Below are 27,391 nucleotides of genomic sequence, written 5' to 3' on the forward strand. Positions count from 1 at the left end.
CTCTAAAGCTCCTAGGAATCATAGCTCTAGAAAATGGGCTGGGTTAAGTAGATTGCCATAGGTGAGATTAATACCTTCATAGATTTGAGCTCTGGATGGTAGAAAGTGGTGGGTGGAACCTTAACAGGCTTTTGATGTTGTACGGATTGTTTTGCAACATTCCAGACCAGGGAGAGGACTTTGCCTTATGCAAAGTCTGACTCCACCCCCAGAAGTGGAAAAAGAATCAGGTTATATGCAGAAGTGTGATCAAATAGGGGGAAATGAGCTGACCAAGTGCCCATATCCTCTGGCAAGTGCTGGCACCTAAGCACTAAAAGTTCTGTACAGAAATTTGTGTCATTGGTTGCAATCTCAGATGTACCAAAGTTGTAGGTAATCTTTAAGGTATGCACCTAATGCACCCTCTTACAAATGCATACATATTTCCCAAGGGTGCTGGCTCACTGCTGCATGATGCAAGACTGAGGAATCAGAAGGTGCAGCGGAAATGAAGAGGTGTGGTTCCCTACCCAAAAGCTGGCTGGAGAGGTGCCATCACATCATAATGTTATGTTGCATGGCAATGGTTGGCATGGATGTTGGTATAGAAGAAGTCTGAAGAGTAAAGACTAAACTGCCCAGAAGCTAAGGGCAAAAGTGGTGGCAAATACTGGCAGCATTCCTACCAAGTAGTAGGGAGTTTCTTATTTTTGTTTTAAAAGCTTTGCCCCTGCTATTGCCAGCTACTGGAAGCATTTGCACATTTTTATATATGTGTTTCAGACATACTACAGCTAACAAAATGCCTACAAATTGCTAGCAAATGCTTCATGGCTATCCAGTTAAAAACATTTCATGATACAAGCAGCCCAACCTACTTCTCAAACATGTTCTTGCACAATATTCACATAATAAAAATATAACCCTTTGTTGATAGTGTGAACGTTTGAGGTGTTTAATGCTGCCAGTTATAAAAATGGTAAAAAGACTGTGCTTCATACATTTGACTTTACAAATATACCAGTGTTAATGATAATACTAGATTATGCAGTTTTGACTTCATTAAAATATATTATCATCATTATTATCCAGGAACTTCTCCAGCAATACAGGATTCTGAGAAGAATAAACATGTTGGTTTTTTCCTGCATACACTCAGGTCTGTAGAAAACCTACAATACTAACACTAGATGTCTTACTGGATTAGCTGGGAACATTTTAATAGTTGTGTTTAGCTTAATCTCTGAAGACAGACTACTGGCAAAAATATAAATCTCCTCTTGCCTTCTCCCTTCCCACCATCCACTGTAGACTACAATACTCTGTGCATTTTCCTAATAATATTATTATCTATAAATCTCTATCATATCAAGATACAAGTTAGTCTAATTCCAAGGAAAGATTTTAGGGGCTGCTACAATACCCTTATAGTTCATGATTCACAGAGATACCAATAAGAAACCATTCACCCAGTATGCAGCTGCACAGACCATATTCAGAAACTTGCACTGCACAAATGAACTGTTTGTGTGCTTTCCTAGTTGTCTATAAGACATTCTGGAGTACTGTTAGTGTAGGGGTAGCCAACTGAAATTACGGTACTCTGATCAAAATTTAAGAGGTATATGGTCAAGTGGTATGGCCTCCTAGTCTCAGAAATATCAGTCACTTTGCTAAAATACTTCAATATACTGTAGCTTAGAAATAAAGTTTAGAGTAGGAGATAGTGGAGTCTTGAAGCAGCATCAAGACCTCGTGTCCGGTGCAGGAGAAGACAACCTCCCCACCAGGGAGGGACCTTTGCAGAGGTCCAGATGTCAGTGTGACCAGAGCGGCTGGTGGGCAGAGCAAGAACTGCAAGTCACCAGCACCACACAATGTTTCTGGCTCCCTGAGGATCTTGAGAGAAAAAGAAATAGTTTGTGTTTGTGTAGATGACGGAGAAATTTCCTTTTCTCCTTGCAGCACACACAACTTTTGAAAATGCTATACTCTTCCCAGGGAGGGATGACTTTTGCAAGCATCATTAATTTCCATGGGTTTACTTTGAGAAAAACTTAGCTGGATACAACCCAACGTTATTGCTTTGAATCATCTAGCACGGATCCCTATCTTTCCAGTGCTAAAACATACATAGAACTGACTAACCACTTCTCATTTCAAGTAATTTTAAGATCATTATCACAGAAGATTCTGCTCTCAGAGGTTCTACATACAAAACAGCAAAATATGTGGAAAAATATTTTTTAAAAACTAGTGGAACACTTCCAGATTTAATCTCATCTATTTTCTCTCTCTACATATAAAAAGAAATGAGTACTTGACTGGGGGAAAATGGCACCCTGATTGCTTAAAGCCCCCCTCCCCTTTTATTTTATGTTTACATGGTCACATAGAAAAAGCTCAGGATGTACAAAGCTCCCTATTAAGGCCAAATGTGCCTGACAATGCAGCGACATTAACTGACTTGATTCCTAAGAGGGAAACAATTGGCCGGCCTCTGGAACATTTCATTTCTGCTGATAACAGAACTACTGGAAAGGATTAAGGACTGTGGTTATTTCAACATTCATGATTCAGAGAGGAATCTGTGCTTGCTTCAATTGGACAATCACTTCTGGTTTTGCAGAGAAACACATGCATGGCTGCAGTGCAGCTTAAGCTCAGGCACTTCTTAGGAAATGTCTGTCTGGAATGGAAGTTTGCATGGAGTGTATTTTGCTGCATAATTTAAAAACAACTGCTTCATTGTCATAGTCCACTGGTCAGCTTCCAGCACAGGAAATCAACTGCTTCTCTGTTCGTTCGATGTGCCTGCTGCTGTTAAAACACCTTGAAGATCTAGTGTTTAAAGGTTTGTACACAAGTTGTGTTATTTTCTATATACTATAAATCAAAAGGAAAACTACACTAAACGTGCTATACAAATAGATATTGTTACTAGCCAAATAATAAATAACGTAAAGTGGATAAGACAGTGTAGCAGCTGTTTCAGCTCCAGGAATGGCAAACACTTGGAATGCAACACTTTTGGAAGCTAGCTACTGGTTGGCAATAAGATCTCAATTTCTTTCCCATTGGCTACAACAGGATTGCTTGAACAGCTACTTGCCAAGTCCATAGGAGAACTCAGAGAAGATGCCTGAGAGGAGGTTTTAGTTGGTGGAGTGGGACTGGCTGGAGAAGGAGTCAGTCCAGGTTTCTTGGGAGGAATTGGTGGAGGGTTCCCTCTTTCTCCTCTGGGTATGGTCGGTGATTTAATTCCAGGTGACAGTGGACTCAATGGGCCAGAGACCTTGCCTGGGCCACACTCACTTTTGGGGCTCAGGGGAGTGGCCAAGCTTCGGTAGTCTGTGCCAAAGGGGGAGCTGTTGGGAGAAACTGGCTTGATGGGACCCTGCTGGCTGGTGAACCTGGAGAGAACCTGAGTGACTGTATTACGGGCAATCTGCTTTGCGGCAGAATTATCCACCAGGGTGGGTGACAGATCCCTAGATGGAGGGCTTTGGAGACCGCTTGGCTGGTGATCTTGATCGGATTGGGATTGGAATTTGTGACGTGCCGCATGGAAGCGCTGGTTGATCCCCACTTGGTATGAAGATTGGTAGCTGGGGCTGCTGACTGATGCTCCAACCAAACGTTTAGTCATCACTGGGGAGGAACATGGGGAGGGTGTCAGAGATGAAGAAGCTGTGTTGCTCGGAGAGAAGAATATCCCACTGGAAGGGACTGGTGGGGTTGAAGGTGAAAGGGAAACTGTTCTCACTGGGGAGCTGCTAATTTCTGTGGCCGTCTCAGCTGCTGGTCCAATTGGCTCATCCTTGGGCAGAGCTGGCTCCTTACTTGCTTGTACATGAGCATCACAGTGCCCATTTGCCTTGGTATAAGAGTGGGAAGCAGTGGCAGAGACAGGCGATAACATAGGTGCCCGTCGAATTGTACTTCCCTGGCTGAGGCTCTCTGTCCAGGGGCTTTCTGTCTGGCAAGTGACTGACCTACTTGAGCCCTCTGTGGCAGTTGCTGTGGACGCCTTTGAGACCTTTGGTGGCGTGTGCTCTGCTTTGCCTCTCCCAGCTTTATATGAGGCCTCTAATTCTTTTAGAGTTGTCTTCAGATTCTCTACTTCTTCCTTCAGGGCCTTGGTGCGATTCTCTTCCCGATCCAGCTTGGCTCTCAGCTGCTCCCGTTCAGTGTCAAACTCGGACAGCTGCTTCTCCACTCGTGCCTCCATTTGCAAGCCTCTCTTCTTCTGGGCTGCTAGCTCTCCCTCCAAGTGGCTTACTTTGCTTCTTTCCTCTGCTAGCTTCAGCCTCAGCTCCCCAAGCTTCTGTCCTTCCTCTGCGGCTTTGGCTGTGGCTTTCTTGCACTCCAACACAAGCATGGCAGAAAGCTGCTGCTGGCGGTCATGCTCCTCCTCCAACTGGTCCAATAGCTTCTTCTGCTCTCTCTCAAACTTCTTCGCCTGCGACTTCTCAAATTCCAGCTATAGAAAGGAAGGTAAAGAAGCTCAGAGGGGGGAAGTAAGTAAAAAATAGTTTCACGCACACTCCGTACACACAAAGATTCTCAAAGGCAGTCATATCAGTTAGTGAATGGATGGATATAAGGATCACTGTAGATAAAAATTAAGTTTCATGAGCAGTCTGCACTCCCAGCTCAATGTGTGCACAGAAAATGACCAGATTAAGGAGTACACACATTAACCATAAGGTGTAAAGTCAACATAATGTAGATTAGGGGTGGGGACCTTTTATTCCACCCCCCCCCGCCAACTGATAGCCACATTCCCTCAGGCATAATCATGGCAATGGTCTCATACCTATGGTGTGCATGTGTGGAGCAAAAAAAAAATTGTGGTTACCCACATGTTCTCCCCATCCATTCCCCAACCCTTACACACACCAGTTCCATTCTGCATCTACTATTTGCCTTGTGTAGGTGAGGAAACTAGTGGCATGGCAATGGAAGAAAGTACCAGTGCCAAACTGCAGGCATGGGGTTCCCATTGCAACCCCATTTTGAGTCTCCCTGCTGCGACTTGCAATTTGCATTGGAAATAAGCCTCTTCTTAGATACATGATTTCCTTTTATGCTCAAATATTATTACATCTCTTGCTTCTGCAGGCCACTTTCACACAATGGACAAAAATCTCACTCTAGTAAGTCTAGTCTCTCCCTGGCGGTAGAGAATGTAGCTCTCAAATACCAATGCTAGCCATCAGGTTCCCCACCCATACAAGGCATGTTTTCTGTGCTAAGCAGCAATTAATCATTCCTCTCCAAGAGCTGACTAGTGAGAAGGCATACCTGTTGTGCGAGCCGCTCTCGTTCCTTTTCCAGCATGTATGTGACATCATCTCCTTCAGCAGTATCTTGGGCATGCCGCCGCCTCTCTTCCTCAAGATCCAAGATTACCTTTCAGACCAGAAGAAGAACACCATCAATCACCTTTAAATACAGCAACAATTACAAATGTATCCAGATGTACAGGCCAGGCCTCTTTCTGCCTAAAGCAACATTTCAAGCAAAACACACAAAAATACAGACAGAATCTTTGACCTTTACCTAGTAGCAAAAGGATTCTGAACAATGCTAAAGTGTCACTTCATGGCAGAACAGAGAAGGAACAGGAAAACAAACAAATTCAGATGCTAATTCTTTACAGGTACAGAAAATACTTCATGACCAGGTGGAATTGAGTCTGAGAGAGTGAGAGCAAGTTCTCAGTAGAACCAAGAGGAGCCAAATAGCACTTGATTCCCAGTTGAACCAGTGGAGTGCTCCATGTTGTCTCATGTATCTGTCAGCTGTAACTAGATCCAACTGCTGCCAATATTGTTCTTCCAGTAACTGGAGAGCACTCAATTTTTCTTTTCCCATTTTTCAGCACAAGAGGCATTTCTACATGCATGTTGTGGGTCTTCCTCAACTAGAAATTAGACCATGGCAAAAGAGATAAAATGTGTAAGCTTCTGCTTCTCCCAAGCCCCCATGCTTGTTTAGGAGTTTCTGAAACTGTGTAACTGGTGTAAATCAAATCAATTTGGACAGCTCTTTTTATAGGATTGGGGCAGATATATTAACATACAATAGGGCATGCTAGTCTACAACTCAAGACCATTTGGAGAGGAAGGAAAAGTTTGATCTGCATCTTTCTAAATTATGAACTTGGGGAAATGACCAAAATGCAGGGCAATAACTGAACAAAAGAGGTTCTAGTTTGTTAATGTTCTAAAAGGAAGTGGTTGCTTCCTTTCAGAATTGTCAGCAGCTGTTTTTCTAGGATATTAGTTATTATTGGGAAAGCACATATCTGCAGATTTGAAGCTGCCAATGATCAAATTGCAACCAGAGATTTATAATTATCATCTTATGGGGGCAGAAACTTTAAGGTCAAAGCACTAAAATAGGTTAACTGAACATCTAGCACAACAGGGAAAGGAGAAGCTGGATGATAACAAGACTTTGGTCAGTTCTGAAAAGTTTTCTACATTCCATTAGCAGCATCAATTTTTTAAAAAACACAGCAACGTATTTGCGCTTTACTAATTGAAGTGTGCTTGTTGGGAGCTTCATAAAAAGAATGTTAGCACTGCAATGCTATTTTAATCAGCTAAACTACAAGGCTGAGACTGGGAAATGTGCAAAACCATGAATGTCGCACACTGAAAGTGTCACATCAAGATGGAGAAAATGTGGTTCGACATGTAGTGTTAAACTGCTCTGCAATACCAAATGCTAAGCAGGAAGAATTTTATTCCTTTGATCAAAGTACAAAGGTCTTAGAACCCACCTTTCTGTGCCTGCTCTCTGCTGCAGCTAGTTGGAACAACATTTTTTCTTGCATATTCTTGCAATGCTTCATCACTACCTTCAGGATGGACAAGGGATTGGTACAAACAGGCTGCTTATCATCACGATTCTCTTCATTCAGTGCTTCAAAATCTCTCTGAAGAGCCGCAAATGGATTATTAATGTTGTATTGTCCATAGCGCTCTTCAATGAAAGTATCTCTGCGCCGGGCCTGAAACATATGATGAAGTTTTTAATGTTATTAGCTACCAGAGGGGGGAAATAGAAATAAAATTCAAGATAAAATCCTGTCACCTCATGGAAACAGGAGTCATGAAATACTGGACAGGCAGGAGTGCAAAAACCAGCACAACTGGCTGGTTGTGAGTGGAATGAGTGACTGTGAAGGACCTGGGAGGGGGGAAAACAGCATGAGAGCTACTTATTACAGCACTGCCTTACTACTATACAACAACAACTTACAACAACAAGAGAACCTGAGAAATGGGAGGTTCCTTCCATTGGGATTGATGGAATGGGGCTGAAGAGAGGAGGATACCAAGCGAAGGAAGTGAGAAGGCAAGAAAGCAGCCTTGAAAGAAGCAGGGGCCAAGGAAAGGCTGTAGCTCAGTGGTAGAACATCTGCTCTGCATGTGGAAGGTGTCTGGTTCAATCTCTGGTATCTTCCAATAGGGCTGGGAGAAAACTCCACCTGAAATCCTGGAGATCCAATGTGCCTGATTTGGGTAGCTTCCTACGCTCTATGAAGGGTAGTGTTGCAGTAAACAAAGAAAACATGGGGGGGTCTCTTCCTGAGCCACTTCAGAAGAGGAAGTGAAGAAGCTGAGATCAGCACTTGCCTACGCAACAGCCTCTCTTTATGGCAATGGTTCCATACCCATTCTCACTACCTGTTAGTGTGGTGATAAATTAATCTAATGGGGTGCATGCTTCTTTATATGGACTCATTCATTTAAGAGGCATGGTGATTTAATGTTGAGGTTAAATAGTAGGTTGTTGTTTTTAAAGTACTGCTTACTGAGTAATCTTTAGGGTGGCTTCGTACTTCTGACATAGACCACAATGGATAGATAGGGATGCATGGGGGTTAATGCAATATGCTATGTGGCATTGGAATTAATATCTTATTACAAGATATTACAAGAGCAGAAAGTGACTACTATCCTTTCCTCTCACCGTGATCTCGACCATCATTAACTACAGCCATCAATTTACATCCTCACTTTTCCCTGCAGGAAACCATTTGCAGGAAAAGGAAGCCCAGTTTCAAAATGCAGAGGTCTGTGGTATTTTAATTAGTGCCAAAAAAGAAATTCCCAAGATCAACACAAAAGGAACCCTTTGAACTAAAGAACCAAAGTACATGCACAGCCCCATGACCCCTTTGTGTTTGCTTATGGTGGCTGATGAATACATCAAGGTCAGGCAGTTGCTGGTTATACAGCTGCTTCCTTTTCCATTGTTGCCAACACTGGCCTACAGATTACAAATACACTCACTTGGATCTATTACAAAAAAAAGTACAACATAGGAAAGCAGATTGGATAATTTGTCAGGATTCCGGGATTTGGTTCAGAAAAGTATTAAGTTTCCTTTGTGAATAGGGTTCAAACAACTTAACAAACAGGCTAGGGAGGAGGTTTTTTCTTCACTCTTTATTCGCAAAACAAAAAAATCCCTTCCAGTAGCACCTTAAAGACCAACTAAGTTAGTTCTTGGTATGAGCTTTCGTGTGCATGCACACGAAAGCTCATACCAAGAACTAACTTAGTTGGTCTTTAAGGTGCTACTAGAAGGCATCTTTATTCGCAAACACTCTAGACTGGCAGGGGTAGGGAGCTAAAGGGCAGTGCAGCTGGGTTTGAGCACTTTGAGCTTAGTGTAGGGAACAAGGAAGAGAGAAGAGGAAACAGCTTTGTGCACAAGTGCACAGAACCACCACCTCACCACTTCTCCATGTTCCTAAGTATTGGAACACTTGTTTTGCATGCAGAAAATCCCTGGTTTAATTCCCTATATCTCCAGGTAGGGCTAAAACCCTGGTTAAAACCCTGGAGAGATACAAAAGCATGGCGATCTCCAAAGCATGACAGCCAGGTATTGTTGTGCTAACTTTTTTCTCTGATTTCTTACGCTGCAGATGCATACAAATATTTACATATGTGCTGTGCTGTGCTGTATGTGTGTCTACACATAATAGACACTGTGGCCTTGCTCACATTACTGGCCAACCCTGCCAACCGCCCCCCCACCGCTAACTCTCCTCCCATTACACCTAACCAACCCTGCTTCCCTTTCCACATCATCCCAACCCCCCTTTCTCCTTACAGCTTATGCAACTCCACCCCTTCACAGCTCACCCATCTCCTCCTAGTTCAACTGAGACCACCACCCCAAACCCCATAGCTCACTCAAACCACTCCCTTCCTTACACATGGTAGAGGCTTGGGAGGCAGTGTGGGTGGGTTTCTGTTGCTCTCATGGCTTCCCAACATCATCAGCCACTACTGCTTTCTCAGACGGTGAGGGCCAGTGAGTTCAGTTTGTGATGGTGGAGTCAATGTGACACTCCTGCCACCACACAGTGTGCTGAGCTCCTCATGCCTCATTGCTTCCCCTTTCAGTAAGCAGGAGCGACCAGCAGTGTTGGGGAGTGACTTCTCTCCTTCATTATGTTTCCTCAGCATCAGTGGTGGGAAAGGGGAATATCAGGGAGGACCTTCTCCACTCTCCCCTATCCCAGCTGATCTAAAGAAGCAACATTTAGCTCATTAGAATTCAGGCCCTATTTTGACATAACCACATCAAAGTCTTTCTCTTGACCCAAGTGTCTTAGGAACCTCAGGAATCTATCCAAGGGGAATATTGTTTTGCCAATCATTTATTGATAAATTTCTGCAATTCCGGCCAATATGAGGCCAGAACTTTCCCCACTGTCATGACTATGATGGTTTAGCAACATCTCTTAGAAAAGCAGCAAGGGTGTAGTTTGCAACTCACCAGAGCACCCTCAAAATGGAAATTTGCACCACTTCCCATTTCCTAGGTTCCCCTATACCCCATATTTCAGTCCTGTAAAATAACTGGGGAGTGATCTCCCCTTCAATAATTTTTGAGGTTGTGGTGGATGCGGGGAGAATAGTCTTCCTCCTCTCAACTATGCAAAGTTTAAAATGACTTTAATTACTTTGAATGCTTGAAGCTGTGTTGTTTCCTATGGGCCTGCCCAGATACTCAGTTGATGGAACTGAGTACCTAAATATCTAAAGTTCTTAGGCTGTTCAATATTAGAATCATTAATCTTCCACGTACGAACTCTGGGTCGTTTGGTAAAAATTGAGATTTTCGTTTGAGTCTTATTTAGAGTCACAGTCCTGGATTTTACTCAGAGGTATGCTCCACTGTATTCATTGGGTTGTGTTCCCAGATAAGTGTGCATAGGATTGCAGACTAAGGCAATCTTACACTTATCAGGGAGTAATAATCAGTGGAATCAGTGCTACTGACTTCTAAATGCACAAAACAATTTTTTTTCCCTTCCAGTAGCACCTTAAAGACCAACTAAGTTAGTTCTTGGTATGAGCTTTCGTGTGCATGCACACTTCTTCAGATACACTCATGCACACGAAAGCTCATACCAAGAACTAACTTAGTTGGTCTTTAAGGTGCTACTAGAAGGCATCTTTATTCGCAAACACTCTAGACTGGCAGGGGTAGGGAGCTAAAGGGCAGTGCAGCTGGGTTTGAGCACTTTGAGCTTAGTGTAGGGAACAAGGAAGAGAGAAGAGGAAACAGCTTTGTGCACAAGTGCACAGAACCACCACCTCACCACTTCTCCATGTTCCTAAGTATTGGAACACTTGTTTTGCATGCAGAAAATCCCTGGTTTAATTCCCTATATCTCCAGGTAGGGCTAAAACCCTGGTTAAAACCCTGGAGAGATACTGCCAATAAGTATAGGCAATATTTCCCTAGAGGGAATGTCCCACTCCTGCTATATCCCACTCCTGCTATCTGATGACACAAACATAAAGGTAGAGTGTCACTTACACAAACGCTTATTGATGTCAAGGCGTATTTGACAGGTCAACTTTTGCTCTCCCAACTCCAAATACAAGATAATCAGTGGATTGTCTTTTACTTCAGTTGCAGCTTAACTCAACAATACCATGCTGCTGACATTGTTTCAGCTCAAGGTTGCTCCACACATTCCATTTACTGGCACACGCTTGACATAGGAGCAAGGAACAGTTCCACTTCTAGCATTTTAGCTGTAGAAGATACACAGTGTGGGTCTATAAAGTTCTTGTTAAACAAAGTAACAGTGAAGCAGCCTTCAGTCTTGAGGCTGATGGAAATACTTTGCTTTCAGACTGCTCTGGGAAATTTATTTCAGAATCTCTTTCCTTGTTCAATACCCATAAAAGCTCTCTACACACAAAACAAGTCCCAGTTTACCAGCTGAATGACATGTTCCAAACTACAGACAACTCTGCTTTCCCACTCTGGGATGAGAACACTGATACTCATTCAGAATTACTGAGCACAGAACAACATGGCATTTCATGAATGGCTTTTGTAACCGGAGAGGAAAAATACTCCAGGAAATTCAAGAAGCAGAATGATGCTTGCCTAATCTCAGTCCACACAAATGCTAAATGAAAGAGTGGTGCATTTTCAACAAATTTAATTGTTCAGTAAATTTAATACAATTCTGGAGTTTAGACTGCTGAGCCATCATATATTCTTTATGAGGACTGAAGTATGCAGAAACATGAATCCTACATGGAATCCCTGATTAATTTATACAAAAGCAGCCAAAAAATTAATTCATGTCACTATTTGTCCCGTGAAAATCTGTTCTTACGAACAGCACAGAACCAATAGCATTTGCTTCCTCCCAGTGCAGCTCGCAATGTCATTTTGACAAAGCCTGACCTGTTTTGACTACTGTAAACCTAATGAATAGGGCAAAGCTATTTCTTCAGACAGGGACGACAGTGATGCTGTGGACTTGCCAATCAGAAGGTTGGCGGTTTGAATCCCCACGATGGGGTGAGCTCCCATTGCTTGGTCCCTGCTCCTGCCAACCTAGCAGTTCGAAAGCATGTCAAAGTGCAAGTAGATAAATAGGTACCGCTCCGGCGGGAAGGTAAACGGCGTTTCCGTGCACTGCTCTGGTTCGTCAGAAGCGGCTTAGTCATGCTGGCCACATGACCCGGAAGCTGTACGCCGGCTCCCTTGGCCAATAAAGCGAGATGAGCGCCACAACCCCAGAGTTGGTCACAACTGGACCTAATGGTCAGGGGTCCCTTTAACCTTTATTTCTTCAGACAAGAGCAGTTATCCAAGCAAACTCCAGGTGAGCTCCTGGGACCTGTGAAAAATCAGACTAACCTGTTCCCAAAACAGTTAATTTAAACCCAAGGGTGGACAATGTTTCTGTCTGCCAAAGGGTGCATAACCCTGGTGGACAGAGCCACAGCTGATGCTAAACTCAGAGGCAAAAGTATTCTGAATTAACTAATCTGGAATAAATACTGCCTGGCTTCAATTTTCACCATGGCACTGTAATCTGCTGACAGTTACTGGTATCATTTTCTACTCCATGTTGAAATGACTGAATTCTTTCCCACATCGTTTTCTTCATGGCAAGAAGTTCCGTAGCTCAGCTTCCATCAAGCTAAGTACAGACATTTGCTAACTGCAGGCATAGGAGCCTCTTTCACACTCATTTTATAGCACAGGATCTTCACCACACCCCAAAACCAGTTCCTTTAACCCTCCTTTCCTGGCTCTTTTACATTGACTTTTTCCTCCCATATTAGCTGTCTTCTCTTATCCTCCTTCCTTCCTATTCCCAGTTTTGATGATAATGATGATATTAAATATTAACTTTTTATCTCTCATTCAAACGCTTCCTCTGGCCTTTTCCCCTCAGGGGAGGGAAGCCTTCCTTCCCTCCTCTCACCATGAACCTCTCTGCCTCTTGGCCACCTTTACTCAGTATGCAAGGAATCTCTGCTGCAGACATTGGTCCAAGCAAGAGGCCATAGTTTAGCTAGGATAAGCTGTGGCACTGAGACCAGTCTGAAAGGGAGTCCCAGCTCACTATCTGAGATACACTGGCTGGAAAGGATTACTGTAAATATCCAACAGAAAACAGGAAAAAGAATAGGCGAACAACATACTGAAATATATACAGGGGATTCAGATACACCAAGGAAACCACAGAACAATACAGCTATATTTATTAATGGCTCAATGACGCAAAGAGGGGTTGTATTATTAACTTGCTGGTAGAAGAAGAAGAGTCTCTTTCTTCTTTTCCTACTCCAGAGTGCAATGCACTTTAAAAGTACAGCATAACAATTCTCAGATTTTAACATCTAGAATCCTTATCATCATGGTTTCTTGAGAATGCAACACTGTCTGTCATCCTCTCTAGGCAGGAGTTATCAAAGACATTCTGCAGAGAAAATTTCCCAACAGATTCCTATTCTACTTTTGAAACATCAAAAACCTTGAGATGATTTTTTAAAAAACAAACAAACAGGGTACTTTGCAGAGGTACTGCAATCCCAGAAGAGGCTGCATATTCAGAAAGGTGCATTTGTTTTGCAGTCATGTTGTCATATTGGCCAGAGAATTAAAGCAACGAAAAGAATGGAAGCAGGGATCATGATTTTTCTTCCAGCACCATATAGTAATCAAAACTATTCCTACTTAATATTCACAAAACACTTTGGGATTAATAGGATGGAGTGCTATGTTGTTGTTGTTGTTGTTGTTGTTGTTGTTGTTGTTGTTGTTGTTTTATTTTAAAAATATAGTAGTTCTTGTGGCAGAGTGATCCTGTCTCCTACAAGACTAGTAACGTAGCTGTATTAAATGATGGCTGTGCCTGCACATCTGGGGGTCTCCATGAACACAAACACATGTTGAAGCCATACCAAGTTAAGTACAGTAGCCCTTTCAGCTTCAATAAAGACTTTAATTTTAAACAGTAGCTCTATAAAGCAACAGCTCTGCTGAGTCTCTGTTCAACAACATACAGCAGTTAAAACTACAGGAAAAGCAAGCTATTTGTATAGAAGGCAATAATGTCCCCTTTACAATCTGTAACATTTTGTTGCTGGATCTATTTCACTTGTTAAAAGAGGCAGTAGCTGGGAGGTAGCACAGAATGAGCCACTATTAGTAAGGAATGATTTAAGCGTGTTCCAGGACATGGTCTGAAAGCTCATGAGGTCACCACCTTCCTGAAGTGATTGCCTGAAAACCACATGCACACCACCTTGGGTTCCCTGGTAGCCTCAAAGGTGGGATATGTAATAGAATTTAAATAAATATGTAAGAAAACATTTTCACTGAGATTCTGAAGAAATGAAGAGACTTCCCAGTTTGTAAGCGTTTTGGACAGGGACCAATGAATGTATTTTTCTCAAGAAGAAAACCATAGCTATGTTTTCACAGAAGCCTTTAAAGCAACCTTAGATTAAAACAATCTCAAAATACCAATATATAAAATAGACTTGTGAATAGCCACTCTTCTGGAACGAGTGGGAAGTAGAAATAACTGTTTGTATGTGTGTTCAATTTTATATTTCTCCAGAAATGGAACAATTGTTTACTTCAAAAAACTGTTCAATTCATGGGTTGCTATGAGTTTAAAAAAACTACAACCACAAAGCAGGAAATCCTAAAAGACAGATCTTTCTCCAAAATGGAGTAATTTGTCCGGGAGGACAAATCTTTAAAGCCTGATGAGATTAGGAAAACAGGAAACAGACAGATCATGAGACGTTGACTCATTTGAGAGGATTATTTTTTAAAGAAAGAACGATTATGCATATTTTAAATTATTGGTCAATTATAGTATTTTCCATTATATTGCCATGTAGACATCAAGATGCCTGCAAGAAAACCAGTTTGTTCAGATTTGGAAGATATAGCAAGTGGTAGTTAATCTAAAACCAAAGTGAAAACTTCCCATTTCCTTGCCGCCACACTGATAGGGAAGTCAGCACTGACAAACTTGTTGAGTCTGAATGAGAGTAATGAGCCATTATTAAGTTTGCTTGCAAAAAGGAAAATAGCTAAAGAGACAAAGGCAGCTGCCTTGAACACTTGCATTATTTACTCTAGAGAACATTTTCCTGAGAGAAGAGAACTGCTTAGACCTCCAGCATCAGCACCAAAACTGTTTCCCGAGTGAAAGAAAAAGGACTTGATGGAGGCATGGGCAAGTAGCAGCTGTAGTAATGAGCAGGGCAAGGAGCAAGAACACAGATATGGAAAGATGCCACTCAGTACAGGGCACTTTGCTAGTACAGTGGTACCTCGAGTTACAAACGCCTCAGGTTACAAACACTTCAGGTTACAAACTCCGCTGGAAGAGTTACCTTGAGTTGAGAACTTTGCCCCAGGATGAGAACGGAAATTGTGTGCCGGTGATGCAACAGCAGCAAGAGGCCCCATTAGCGAAAGCACGCCTCTGGTTAAGAACAGTTTCAGGTTAAGAACAGACCTCCGGAACGATTTAAGTTAGTAACTAGAGGTACCACTGTATCAAATTAAGAGTTGTTCACTGCGTGAAACAAGCTACACTTTGAAAGGAAGACACTTTAATTATTATTTCCATACTTCCTTTGGAGAATACTTCCCACAGGGTTTTTAACATTTATTGGATGGTCTTTTTACAAGGGCTTAACAGAATGTTTCCTCCTGATCCACTACACATCCTCTAGATCTGTTCAAAAAGGTTTAGTTGCCCCCGTATTTCCATATTGATTTATTAAACAAATTCCATACCCTGTTGCTGGTTTTACCTCTTATATAGTTGTGAAAGTTTAATCAAAACCTGCCAATGGGTCCAATGAGGGGGGGGGGAGAAAACTGGACATATAAATTGTTCAATTAAGATTTGTGGAAAATTTATTGTTACAATTTGAAAATTCAATAAAAAATATTTTAAAAAAATTAAAAATGTTTAGTTGCTATCAGTATTTCTGAAGCAAAGAAACAGAGTTATACCATCCACTGTGTTTCTTGTTCCTTTATACCGGTAACATCATACATGTAAGCTGCTTAAATACCTGGCTTCACTGTGCTATAAGCAGTGCTCTTTTTTTCTTTAAAAATGTTTCGGGGTATTCTCATGGTGACTCAAGAAAATCACCATTTTATAGTTCAAATTGGGAAAAATAAATACGCTAAATGGACAAAAGTCAATTTTTTCCCCTTTTTTCTGTATGTTGTTCTCGAATTTCTTTTATTGTTAAAACTTAATAAAATATCATTATAAAAAAAACCAAAAGTAAAAAGATTCACAAAATGTTTAGGGGTATGCGTACCCCTGTGTACCCCCAGAAAAAAAGCACTGGCTATAAGATCCTACATTTCTCAAGCTGTTTTCACCATCATCATTACTACTACAATACTTACTACTACTATTAAATTTCTATAACACCCTTCATCCAGAGATCACAGGGCGGTTTATAATTCAGTGCCTCTTCTAGATCACAGAAATGCATCTTCTTTAAATAGCATGCCATGAAATCTTGAGCTTCCTTATTGCTAGTTTTTTCTCTCCTAGAGACAGACGTTTGAAAATAAACACAGACTGAGGTCATAGCATGGGGGTAGAGAGAGAATGAGACTAGATTAATGCAAGTAATCTGTCAGCCAGAAACTTGATAAAAGACTGAACCCTCTTATCTCTAGTCTGCAGAAGCTCCAAATCAAAATGATGTTCTATATAATAATGGCTAAAAGTTGCCAGTGTATTAAAAGAAAACACAGACACACAAAGCTTATTTGGCTAATCATGCCACTTTCTCAATCAAGTGGTCAATCTGCTTTATATACAGTACAAGAATAAGGTGTGGCACTTTGTCTACACTTTACCACCTCTGCAGAATGAAATTTGCACCCAATGACTTTAGATTACCATGAACCTACTACCCAGGTAAATGGAGTCTTTAATAGCAAAAAATATGTTTACATTTTATGGGGAAGTTTTCTAAGTTGTATTTCTTAACACAGAACTCCTCTGAAGGTTTCTGGCTCTCATAACAAATTCTGAGCTGCTGCCATTAATTCTTTCCCCTTCTCAAGTTCTATATTAGTAGTATCATAGATCTAGGGTACCAGGGCCTGTTAGTGGATGGTAGAAATTAATAAACAGTAGTATTTAGATACTATTTGGGATACAAGGGGGAAATACAAGCTGAAGAACTGTACCAAAAGAAGAAATTCCTGGCTTTGCTTATGCAAACCAGCCTGGCCAGGCTAGCAAAATACAGAACCATTGAGCAACAATGAGGACTCAGGTATTGGGCCATTAAGAGCAATGGGCAATGCAAAAAGTGATCCTTCCCCTCTACTCGAGGAGTGGACAGATGTAGGAGATTTGGAAGGCTGTCATAGTGATGACGAGTAGCATGATGCCATAGAAAAAGCTTGCTGGAGCTATGAGAGCAGTGAGAGACACTCTAAGGATGTAATGTTCTGCACCCCTTCCACGGAAGACAGGTGTAAACACGTGTAAAATAAACCACTAGCCTCCACCATGCCTCGATTTTCCCAACAGAAACAACTCTGAGAGAGTACCTGGAATCTTGCTACCACTTGGCAGAGATTGAGGGTGGTGCACAATCTTTGCAACAGTAGATTACTGCTGCACCTTTGATCTGTGATACTGAAGCCTATGAAGGCTTCTCCTGAGATGGAAACAGAAGCTTCACAAATTTTGCTGTTGGGACCATAACAGGTAGAGAGGTAATTAAACTCCCCTATGCACCCCCCTATAAGGCTACTATCTGTGTAACAAACAAACTCAATTGCATTCACACAGTTAGTTTGGCCCATGCCAGGCTATATAGATGTGAGCAGGAGTAGCAAGGAGGACTTGTGCAGGATTTTCCTTCTTCAGAGCTGAGCATGAAGTACAGGAAAAGAATCATTTTCCTTCTTGAGTCTTGTGTGCCCAAGGTCTCACTGGCAAGCACAAATAGCTGTTGGCTATAATCCAAGCCCAAATCTGAACGGTTAGTCCAGTGGCATTTGAATTCCAAAGCCATACTAGCTAAGTTCAGCATTCTCTGGTTTTCTTTGCAGTATGTTTCTACTAGCGGAAAATGGGCTGTGATATGAGCCAATACTGATTTCTAACATAAACATACCTTGCAGAGTAAGTTTCAAAGATCCTGACTACTTTTTTTACACAGACACACACACACACACACACACAATCACCTGCTGTTCAAATCCTGTTCAGCTTTCAGGAATCAGCTAAGTATTGTCTCCACTCTTTTGTGCATGACTCCTAGCTATCCTGGTAAATAATCCCAGCAGCAGTTCCAATCATTAAAACATTCATCCTAGTTTCTGAAAAGAAAACCATGCTCAACTATGGTCTATCATTGCTTAATTCACTTCAAGATTTTATTTTTACTACTCTCATTTCTTCATGAAAAAGCTCAAGGCAGATAATCTTCTTGTTACACAATTAAGACTGTTCCTCAAGGCTGAAAGGCCAATGTTACTCTCATCAATTTTCTCCAATTTTCTTCAAACTATAGCTTGAAATAGTTCTCTCTCTCTCTATTTTTGTAAATTCTTCATCTAGACAAACGCTAATTAAATTCATGTGCAAAGAAATTTGCAATGATGCAGGAATTAAATCACAAAGGTGAAGTAAAACAAGACAGGTTTCTTCCAAATGAGCTTCAATTTAAATGAGCAATTTTTCATTATCTCGCAGTATTTGTATAGCTTGCCACTTGAGAAAGCATAATGCCCAGCTTATTGTTCAACTTAGTGCAGGTGGCAGGGATGGGTGAATCTGTCAGTTTTAGTTTCTCTCAGGTTCTCAATCATAAGTTCATTTCTTCACATATCCATGTCAGGTGTTTTTTTTTAAATTTAAAAAGTTGTTGAAAATTCATCACTGAATTTCTACTAATATACACTTATTTGTGTGTAATTTTACATAAACACATTTTCACAAAGCAGTTTTCCAAAATATAATTCATTTTAATGTTGATTTCCTTAATGTATGCATTTTTGCACACATTTCTACTGGACAGGAGAACTGCATCGCAAAATTCAGAGAAGTGCAAATTTCAAAGAATGTCTGTTTTAGTTTGCATCTTGTTAAGGAAAGTGTGCTAGGTAAGTTCAGCTTTAAATGCAAACTGAATTTCTCATACATGCATAGCAGGTGAACAACCCCTTTTGTTCTTACTAGCATTGATGCATAACCATATACATAAATCGGTACGAAATGCCAAATCTATTATCCTAAAGTGTTAGAATGGGAGTTCTTACTTAGTCAGCAAGGCTATTCACCCAAAAGGCTAACACCCTCAGGAGACACTTTTCAGGGGATTCTGAGGGCTGCAGCAATGGGGGCAGGAAATTCCCCTTCCTCAGAAGTCATTTCACAGGCTTCTGTTGGATATAAGCCAGTGTCATTTGCGATTAGAAGTAGTATCTTGGCTTTGGCACAGATTTTGAAAAGGATGAGCACATGGACTTCCCCATAGTTGGCTGCAGAAAGAGGCCCATTTCCTTCCTTTTCCAAAATTACCAAATGGGAAAACACATTGGTTTTGCTTGCATGTGCTAGATAAAGCTTTAATGAAGTCACTAAAATACTGGATTCATTCCTCAGAAACAGTAATAAGAAAGTGGTAAATAAAAAGCATGAAAAAACAAAAAGAGGAAGAAGCCAAGTGAAAGGAGAATAAAGCATCCTTTTTTTATTTTAAAGACAGCCAGCTCAGACAGAACCAGAAATCATTGTCTGCTGAAGAAGTATTGCACATATTTTGCAGAAATGAAATCAGTTTAGTCTATACCACATGAAAAACCTGAAACTGGAACCCATATCCAAATCTCTCCCAAGAGAAAAGAGACAAGACGGCATTATTAAATGCTTTTATTCAAACAGGCTTGCTTTTTTTAAAAAAAATGTTTGTGCATACACTCAGCTTTCATCCCTCAGTATCCAGAGTAGGATAGGCAGTAAGCATCTGATTTTCCTCTTCCTAATATGTGGAACAGAAAAGAAGAATGACTTATCTCCCTTCCTTGTTCTGTTTGGAACAAGATGAGGAGTCAACTCAGGTGTAACTCAGGCAGCCAAGTCTGGAGTCTATAGACTACAGCTGCCATATGCACATCAACTACCTATGTTAAAAAATGGAAAGGCAGAAAGGGAGCTTGAAGAGAAGATCTGAAGGGGTGTCTCCACCCACATTGTTCAGCCCAGAGGTCCAGCTCCAAGGGCCTTCTGCGAGAAGCAAAGCTACAGGAAACCAGGCAGAAGGCCTTCTCGGTAGTGGCACCTGCCCTGTGGAACGCCCTTCCATCTGATGTCAAGGAAATAAACAACTATCTGACTTTTAGACGACATCTGAAGGCAGTCCTTTTAGGGAAGTTTTTAATGTTTGACGTTTTATCGTGTTTTTAATATTTTGTTGGAAGCCACTAGAGTGGCTGGGGAAACCCAACCAGATGGGCGGGAGATGATGATGATAGATAGATAGATAGATAGATAGATAGATAGATATAGATAGATAGATAGATAGATAGATAGATAGATAGATAGATGATAGATAGATAGATAGACAGATAGATATAGATAGATAGATGATAGATAGATTAGATAGATAGATAGATAGATAGATAGATAGATAGATGATAGATGATAGATAGATAGATGGATAGGTAGATAGATAGATAGATAGATAAGCACCAGAGCATCCCCTCTTCCTTCTGCATTGGTAATGCCTCCATACATCTTTGTATCCCTTCCCACCCAAAGCATGCAGCTCCTTCTTTTTCTAGGCTTTATAGGCTGAGAGTTTTAACTGCCAAGTACTTCAAATATTTATGATAATTCTATGACATTCCTGTACCTCTGGCAGTGACAGTGGTGGGTCGGTGTGCAGTGGGGGTACAGGGTGGATTAAGAGAAGTCAGAGCACTTACAGGTTTCAAATCAAACTAGAGCACTTACAGGTTTCAAAGCAACTAGACAGGTTTTCAAAGATGGCATCTTGTTTTCTTTCTTTTCACGTTTGTGAGACTTTTAGCAAAACTGATATTTGTTTTGCTGATCTGTGTTTTGATTTGATCTCTCATGCAACTTGCTGTGGCAACAGCAAGTGCCCAGACTACTCATTCAAATGCCTTCTAATTAATTTTAATACAGACAAGTGGGGACTTGCAACAATTCATAGCAGGTAAAGGCAGTGGAAAGGAGGGGGTTTTTTTCCCCCTTTTTGCTCAACAACTTGATTTCCTGAGTGGGTTTGTTTGTTTACAGATTCCCATGAGGCTGGCAGACAGAAAGTTCCAGCTGCTGCGCCCCAGAAGAACCCAGGATCTAACAGCATAGCAGCAGTGGATGTTGCAGCAAATGTTCTGCAAACTCGATCCCTGGTTGCTTTTATTGGGTGTTAATTGTCTTAAAATTCCTTTAAACAATCACATGTTTTTACACTGGCCCTAGAAGATATTGAGGTAGAACAGTCTTACAGCAGTAGCAGTAGCTCTCTTTTAGCTTTTAGGCAGCACTAAAGCATTCATTACAGATTTTGCCCTTGCCTGGGTGACTCCATCTGGCACACAACTCAATTAATACAGCTTAATGTGGGAGGAATCTAGTGGAGCTCCCTACCTGTTTACAACAGGCAGGCCCCATTGCTGTGCTCTATCTGGCAGCTGCTTAAAACATTAAAAAATAAAATAAAATTTGGCAAACCTACCCAGACATGTAGAATGCAGACATGTGCTTTGGTCTCTTTTTGCTTACAGCTGATTTAACTTTCTTAAGAATTGTTTAACTGTCTTTTACCAATGATTTCAATGTTTTAATTTTTATTTTTGTAAATGACTTATTAGTTTTATTACAATCAAACAGGATATAAATGTTGTGAAATAATAAAAAAATTATAAATACTAATAAAATATACTATGGTAATCTATGTTCTTACTCATTAATAGCCATGCACAAGTGTCAGGGTTTCAGGGACAGAGAGCGAGGGGGAGGGGTCCCAGGGTGACGAGGAAGAGGACGACGATGACCCGAGGTTGTCAGTGAGTCCGTCAAGTGAATCCGAGGATTCCCAAAAGGGAGCCCCCCTGGTCAGGCCAAGGGGCAGTAGAGAGGGAAGCAGTCAGAAGCAGGGGAACGAAGAGGGAATCCCCAGTGGGGGTTGGAGATCGGGACCGGCCTCTCCGTCGGAACGGAGTGAAGGGGGTGGAGTTACCAGTGTGTCAGAAGGAGCAGAACAGGGAGCAGAGAGGGGAAGGAGTTCGGAGCAGAACGTCCTGCCGGAAGGGGAGGAGTGTAGTACCGAGAGTAGCGTAACGGTCGAAAGGAAGGTCAGAGGCAACGTACGCGCGCCAAGTTCAAATGTGGAGGCGTGCGGAAATGAGGAGAGCCCTGAGGAGGAGCCTGGTCCCAAAGCACGAAGGAGGGGGGAGCAGGCGTCAGAAGACTCAGCCTCGGGGGAGTCCCGAAGGGAGGGAGCACAGGGGGGCAGGAAGACCCTGCGGAAAAGGAAGGAGAGGAAAAGGTGGAGCAGTACAAGCCTCTTAAGCTGGTGCAGGGGCGGGACTGACTCAGAGGGGACTTCAAACATCTAAGGGTAACAGATGCTGAGCCACGGAGCTTGGATGTAATGACAACAATGTTCTTCAATAAAACCTTTTGTATATAACTTGGACTGGATTTTGGTCTCTTGTGAGCTGGGACCTCGGGTGGCTCTGACAACAAGTCTACCAATGACATCACTTGTCTTCACATGCTCCAACCCATCCTTATTTGTCTCTAACTTTAACATAACGGGCACCTTCAGACTGAATAAAAAGCTAAGAGGAATGAGTTTATATGATTGATTGTCACACCGTTTCACTAAGAACAATGCCATTTTATACAAGTTGTATTTTCGCCACCTCTCCTCTCCTCTTGCCTAGACATTATGCTCGGAATAGCTAGGCTTAAAAAGTTCCTTATAAAGTTATGTAATTATTATTATTTATTATTTATACCCCGTCCATCTGGCTGGGTTTCCCCAGCCACTCTGGGCGGCTTCCAACAAAAGATTAAAAATACATTAAAACATCAGTCATTAAAAACTTCCCTAAACAGGGCTGCCTTCAGGTGTCTTCTAAATGTCAGATAGTTGTTTATTTCTTTGACATCTAATGGGAGGGCATTCCACAGGGCGGGTGCCACTACCGAGAAGGCTCTCTGCCTAGTTCCCTCACAGTGAGGGAACCGCCAGAAGGCCCTCGGCACTGGACCTCAGTGTCTGGGCTGAATGATGGGGGTGGAGATGCTCCTTCAGGTATTCAGGGCCAAGGCCGTTTAGGGCAGGCATAGGCAAACTCTGGCCCTCCAGATGTTTTGAGACTACAATTTCCATCACCCCTGACCACTGGTCCTGTTAGCAAGGGATGATGGGAATTGTAGTTCCAAAACATCTGGGTGGCTGGAGTTTGCCTATGCCTGGTTTAGGGCTTTAAAGGTCAGAACCAACACTTTGAATTGTGCTTGGAAACGTACGTGTTTTGTTATTTACCCTTGCAGAAAACACCAACAGACAAAAAATTGTGGTGGTTCATTCTTCTTGTTTTTTCTTTAAGCAGTTAAGCAAATACATACATTTACCAAGCAAGCCTTGTTTTCATCACCGCCAACCGAAAATGCCAAAAAGGGTAAGCATAAATTAAATGTGATGAAAACACTTAAAAATACTAGGCGGATAAGGTCTATTGAGAACCAAATCATGCCAATATGTCTCCTAGCAACAGACTTTAACCCTGTACAAATATTGTACTGCAGAGGAGGCCTCAGAAGAGGACTGATAGAAGCCAGTGAGGATAGTTAGGTATTCAGAGGAAATATCTGTATTGCTGCTTCTGCCTGTTGAGACTCCTACAGCTGCTGTTCACCAGGCCATTTTTTTAGAACAACATGCTGAAACATGACAGTTAGAACAAGATCTTCAAGTTGCAATATTCTTCTGTGATGAAATGAGAACAATTCTGATTTTAAAATGATGTGTTTGAATTTGTAATAATCAAGGTGTTTGACCAGAGCACTTTCTGTACCTGTTATCAATTTGGACATGAAATGCCAATATATAGGTGGCTACATACCATTTAAGGTCCAAGACTGCTAATAAAGCCTGAACTGTTGAACAGTATATAAACCATTGCTAGTGAACAATATATCTTTGGGTAGAAAATGAGGACAGCACCTGCAGCAGCACTCTTGCATAGCAGCTCTTCCAGTAATTTATAGCTTACCTTCAAGGCTTCTATGACAACATCTCGGGCTTCTAGTTCCCCTTCAAGAATGCTAAATAGTGTCAGTAGTTCAGGTTTGCTGAGTTTGTCCAGATTCATCTTGAACACCTGGAGAGTGAGAGAACATTAAGCTAGATACTGTTTTTGAACAGCCAGCAAGCATACTTTTATAATGCCATAAAGAACTTATGACATACAAGTTTGAAGTTTCCAAGGTCTCAGTCTGGAAGCTCCTTTAAAAAACCCACCCACCCAACACTTCTCTTTTTTATGGCCAGCTTAATTACTTTGCAAATCAGCAATCCTTCACCATTTCTCCTGGGCTCACAAGCATATGCACACCCAGATGGCCTGGGAACAACACAACTTTTAATACAGCAGCATTAGCAACCAAGTAACAACCCATTTAACTAGGATAATGAGAGGGCTCATTAACCAAACTTGGCATTTAGACTATATAGCTAAATATCCCATTGAGAACCATTCTAAAGCCCTACGATTTTAAACTTAAAAATTAATGTTTGAAATACTACATAGAGTGTGGCAAAACCACATCCTACATACAGACACTCCCTGACAAAGTTTCAAGGCATTCACTCATGCTGGAATCACTAGCAGTCATCCTAACTAATAAATTTGAAGCCCCATCTATTAGAAGTCACTACGATACCAATCAGGGACGCAGGTGGCGCTGTGGGTTAAAGCCTCAGCGCCTAGGACTTGCCGATCGAAAGGTCGGCGGTTCGAATCCCTGCGGCGGGGTGCGCTCCCGCTGCTCGGTCCCAGCGCCTGCCAACCTAGCAGTTCGAAAGCACCTCCGGGTGCAAGTAGATAAATAGGGACCGCTTACCAGCGGGAAGGTAAACGGCGTTTCTGTGTGCAGCTCTGGCTCGCCAGATGCAGCTTTGTCACGCTGGCCTCTTGAGTGAGATGGGCGCACAACCCCAGAGTCTGTCAAGACTGGCCCGTACGGGCCTTATTCCATCAAATAGTCAAAAAATAAATTACAGCAAGCAAGCATCTTGAAATTATGATATATCTATCTCAGCGTTTCTGTATGCTTAAGAGACTATTGCATGCAAAATGCTCCACATCCATTACCACTTTGCAAGTGATTTGTATTATTCTATGCTGATCTAAACAAAGACACATTTAGATTTGTTTAAGGCATAGTAGTGATCCAGCTGCTCAGAGAAGATGTATGAATGTACTGAATATGTCATAAGAAACTAGGCCATCTGCTGAATTCTCACTGCATTTATTGGATCAGTCCCATACTGGAGTTCAAGATGAAATATTAGGTTCTTCAGCAGAACATTAAAGATGTCAAAGGCAGGGCAGGGAGAGTAAAGACACTGCTGGTCTCATTAGAGATTCTTCTCCAAATGAATGCATAAGTATGGCTCTTTGTGATATTGTGGCAGCTTGAACCCAGCATAACTGCTCATTACAACAGTCAGCATACCATGTACAGGTACATTCAGTACTGCAGATAAACAAGTTGACTGTCTAGGGGAAGTTTAAACACTTTGGAAAACTCACAAATGCCTGCTTTCATAATTTCCAACAAGACCAGACAGACCTAAATTGGTACCGACACAACAGAGGAGGTGATATGTTGATCTTGAAGTTAACAGCCACATTTCCCTGCTTTCTGAAATCCTTCCCTCAGGCACACATTTGCACTGTTACTATAACTTCCTGGCAACTCCAACAGGCCCTTCAGGAAGACACTGCTACATAAAGCAAAATATGATGGACCACAATTTACTTAAAAATACAGTGGTACCTTGGGTTAAGAACTTAATTCGGTCTGGAGGTCCTTTCTTAACCTGAAACTGTTCTTAACCTGAAGCACCACTTTAGCTAATGGGGCCTCCCATTCCTGCTGCACGGCAGTCGTGTGATTTCTGTTTTCTGAAGTAAAGTTCTTAACCCAAGGTACTATTTCTGGGTTAGCGGAGTCTGTAACCTGAAGCGTCTGTAACCTGAAGCGTCTGTAACCTGAGGTACCACTGTAAACCATTCCAAACAGTAGTACACCTTTGTCTTGGGTTTTTACATCTACCTGTAGAGTTTGATGAGTTGCATAAAGTTCTCAGAACCTTGACAAGAAATAGCACTTCTCTACAGAAAAGCTGTGAGATAGAAGTAGCAGCAAATGGTTGGTAACTGAAGTTCAGAAATGCTTTACTCAATAGCAGTAAACAGATGACCATATATTCCACTGATTGTAATATAAAAACCCAAAATCTGACAGATATTTTCATGTTGGGAATGGTTGACATCTATACTGTAGACTGAAGCTGCTTCTTGTTCTTATCAGGGTTTCTACATCACGCTATAATTTATACACTTGTAGATTTTCTTTAGGTGTCTTATACTACCTACCTTTGAATCCATTTATTATTTTCACAGTTACTAAACCTAGAGAGGGCAGGGAACTATCCGTTGCAGAAACATAGACCACATAATTTTGTTAGTATGCTTTCTTCTTCTCTACCCTGTGGCTAGTAAGTCCTGTGCTACCCTCAAATTTTTAAAATGTCACCAAGAAATGCACACACATTCTAGCCAGAGTGAAGCAGCACAATTATTTTGTGAAGACAGCAACTTGCATTTCATTTGTAGGCTGAACAGGAATTACTGTCAAAAGCCTCCTTCATGTTAAACCTAAACAAACCATGACTATTGCAAGACTATTGCAACAAGAGTGACATTTCTGAATGATATTGTTTCAACAAATACACCAATCAGAAAAAACACTGGTGGCGGCATTCTGAAAGGCCAGCCCAATACAGTATAGCAATATGTACCAGCAGTGAGGGTTTTTCTTTTTTAAGATCTGTGTTTGAAGGTTTTGCCTCAGATGCCTCGTGCTATTTCCTTGGCATAAACTACAATAAACAGAGGCCAGCATTTTCCTGCAATTATTGAAGATATTTCCTGTCCTTCTAAACTCTTTGACAACACATACCTGTTACTGAAACAAGGCTCCTCTGTGCACAAACCTCATTTAAATTCATTGTATCCAAGTAACTCTGGAATTTTCAGCACTTCAAAAACTCCCCTATGCGCTAGCTGAGAATATGCTGTCATTTTCATGCAATGTGGAATGTATTACTTCCTTGTGGTATATATGCAAGCACAGCAATGTCTACAGAAGTTTACATGTATAGTGCTAATTCAATTTATTGTATACTTTAGAGATTAAAAAGTTATTTCCATTAATTTATTGCTAAAAAGTGTCCACAACCCACTTACT

General features: G+C 41.5%; 1 protein-coding gene across 2 annotated transcripts in view; it reads right to left on the reverse strand.

Annotated features, from left to right (window-relative positions):
• Window positions 1-908: 908 nt before the first annotated feature.
• Window positions 909-27,391, reverse strand: part of CTTNBP2NL (CTTNBP2 N-terminal like) — a 32,181-nt gene continuing 5,698 nt past the window's right edge. For both annotated transcript variants that reach the window (XM_083745423.1, XM_083745422.1), the window contains exons 2-5: window positions 24,127-24,234; window positions 6,776-7,006; window positions 5,290-5,397; window positions 909-4,465 (exon numbers count right to left, since the gene is read on the reverse strand). In XM_083745423.1, the coding sequence (XP_083601549.1) occupies window positions 3,020-4,465; window positions 5,290-5,397; window positions 6,776-7,006; window positions 24,127-24,225 (1,884 nt within the window). In that variant the 5' untranslated portion in view covers window positions 24,226-24,234 and the 3' untranslated portion in view covers window positions 909-3,019. The remainder of the gene's footprint in view (window positions 4,466-5,289; window positions 5,398-6,775; window positions 7,007-24,126; window positions 24,235-27,391) is intronic.

This window comes from Podarcis gaigeae (genome assembly GCF_964106915.1).
Source record: "Podarcis gaigeae genome assembly, chromosome: 6".
In the NCBI taxonomy this organism is placed as follows: domain Eukaryota; kingdom Metazoa; phylum Chordata; class Lepidosauria; order Squamata; family Lacertidae; genus Podarcis; species Podarcis gaigeae.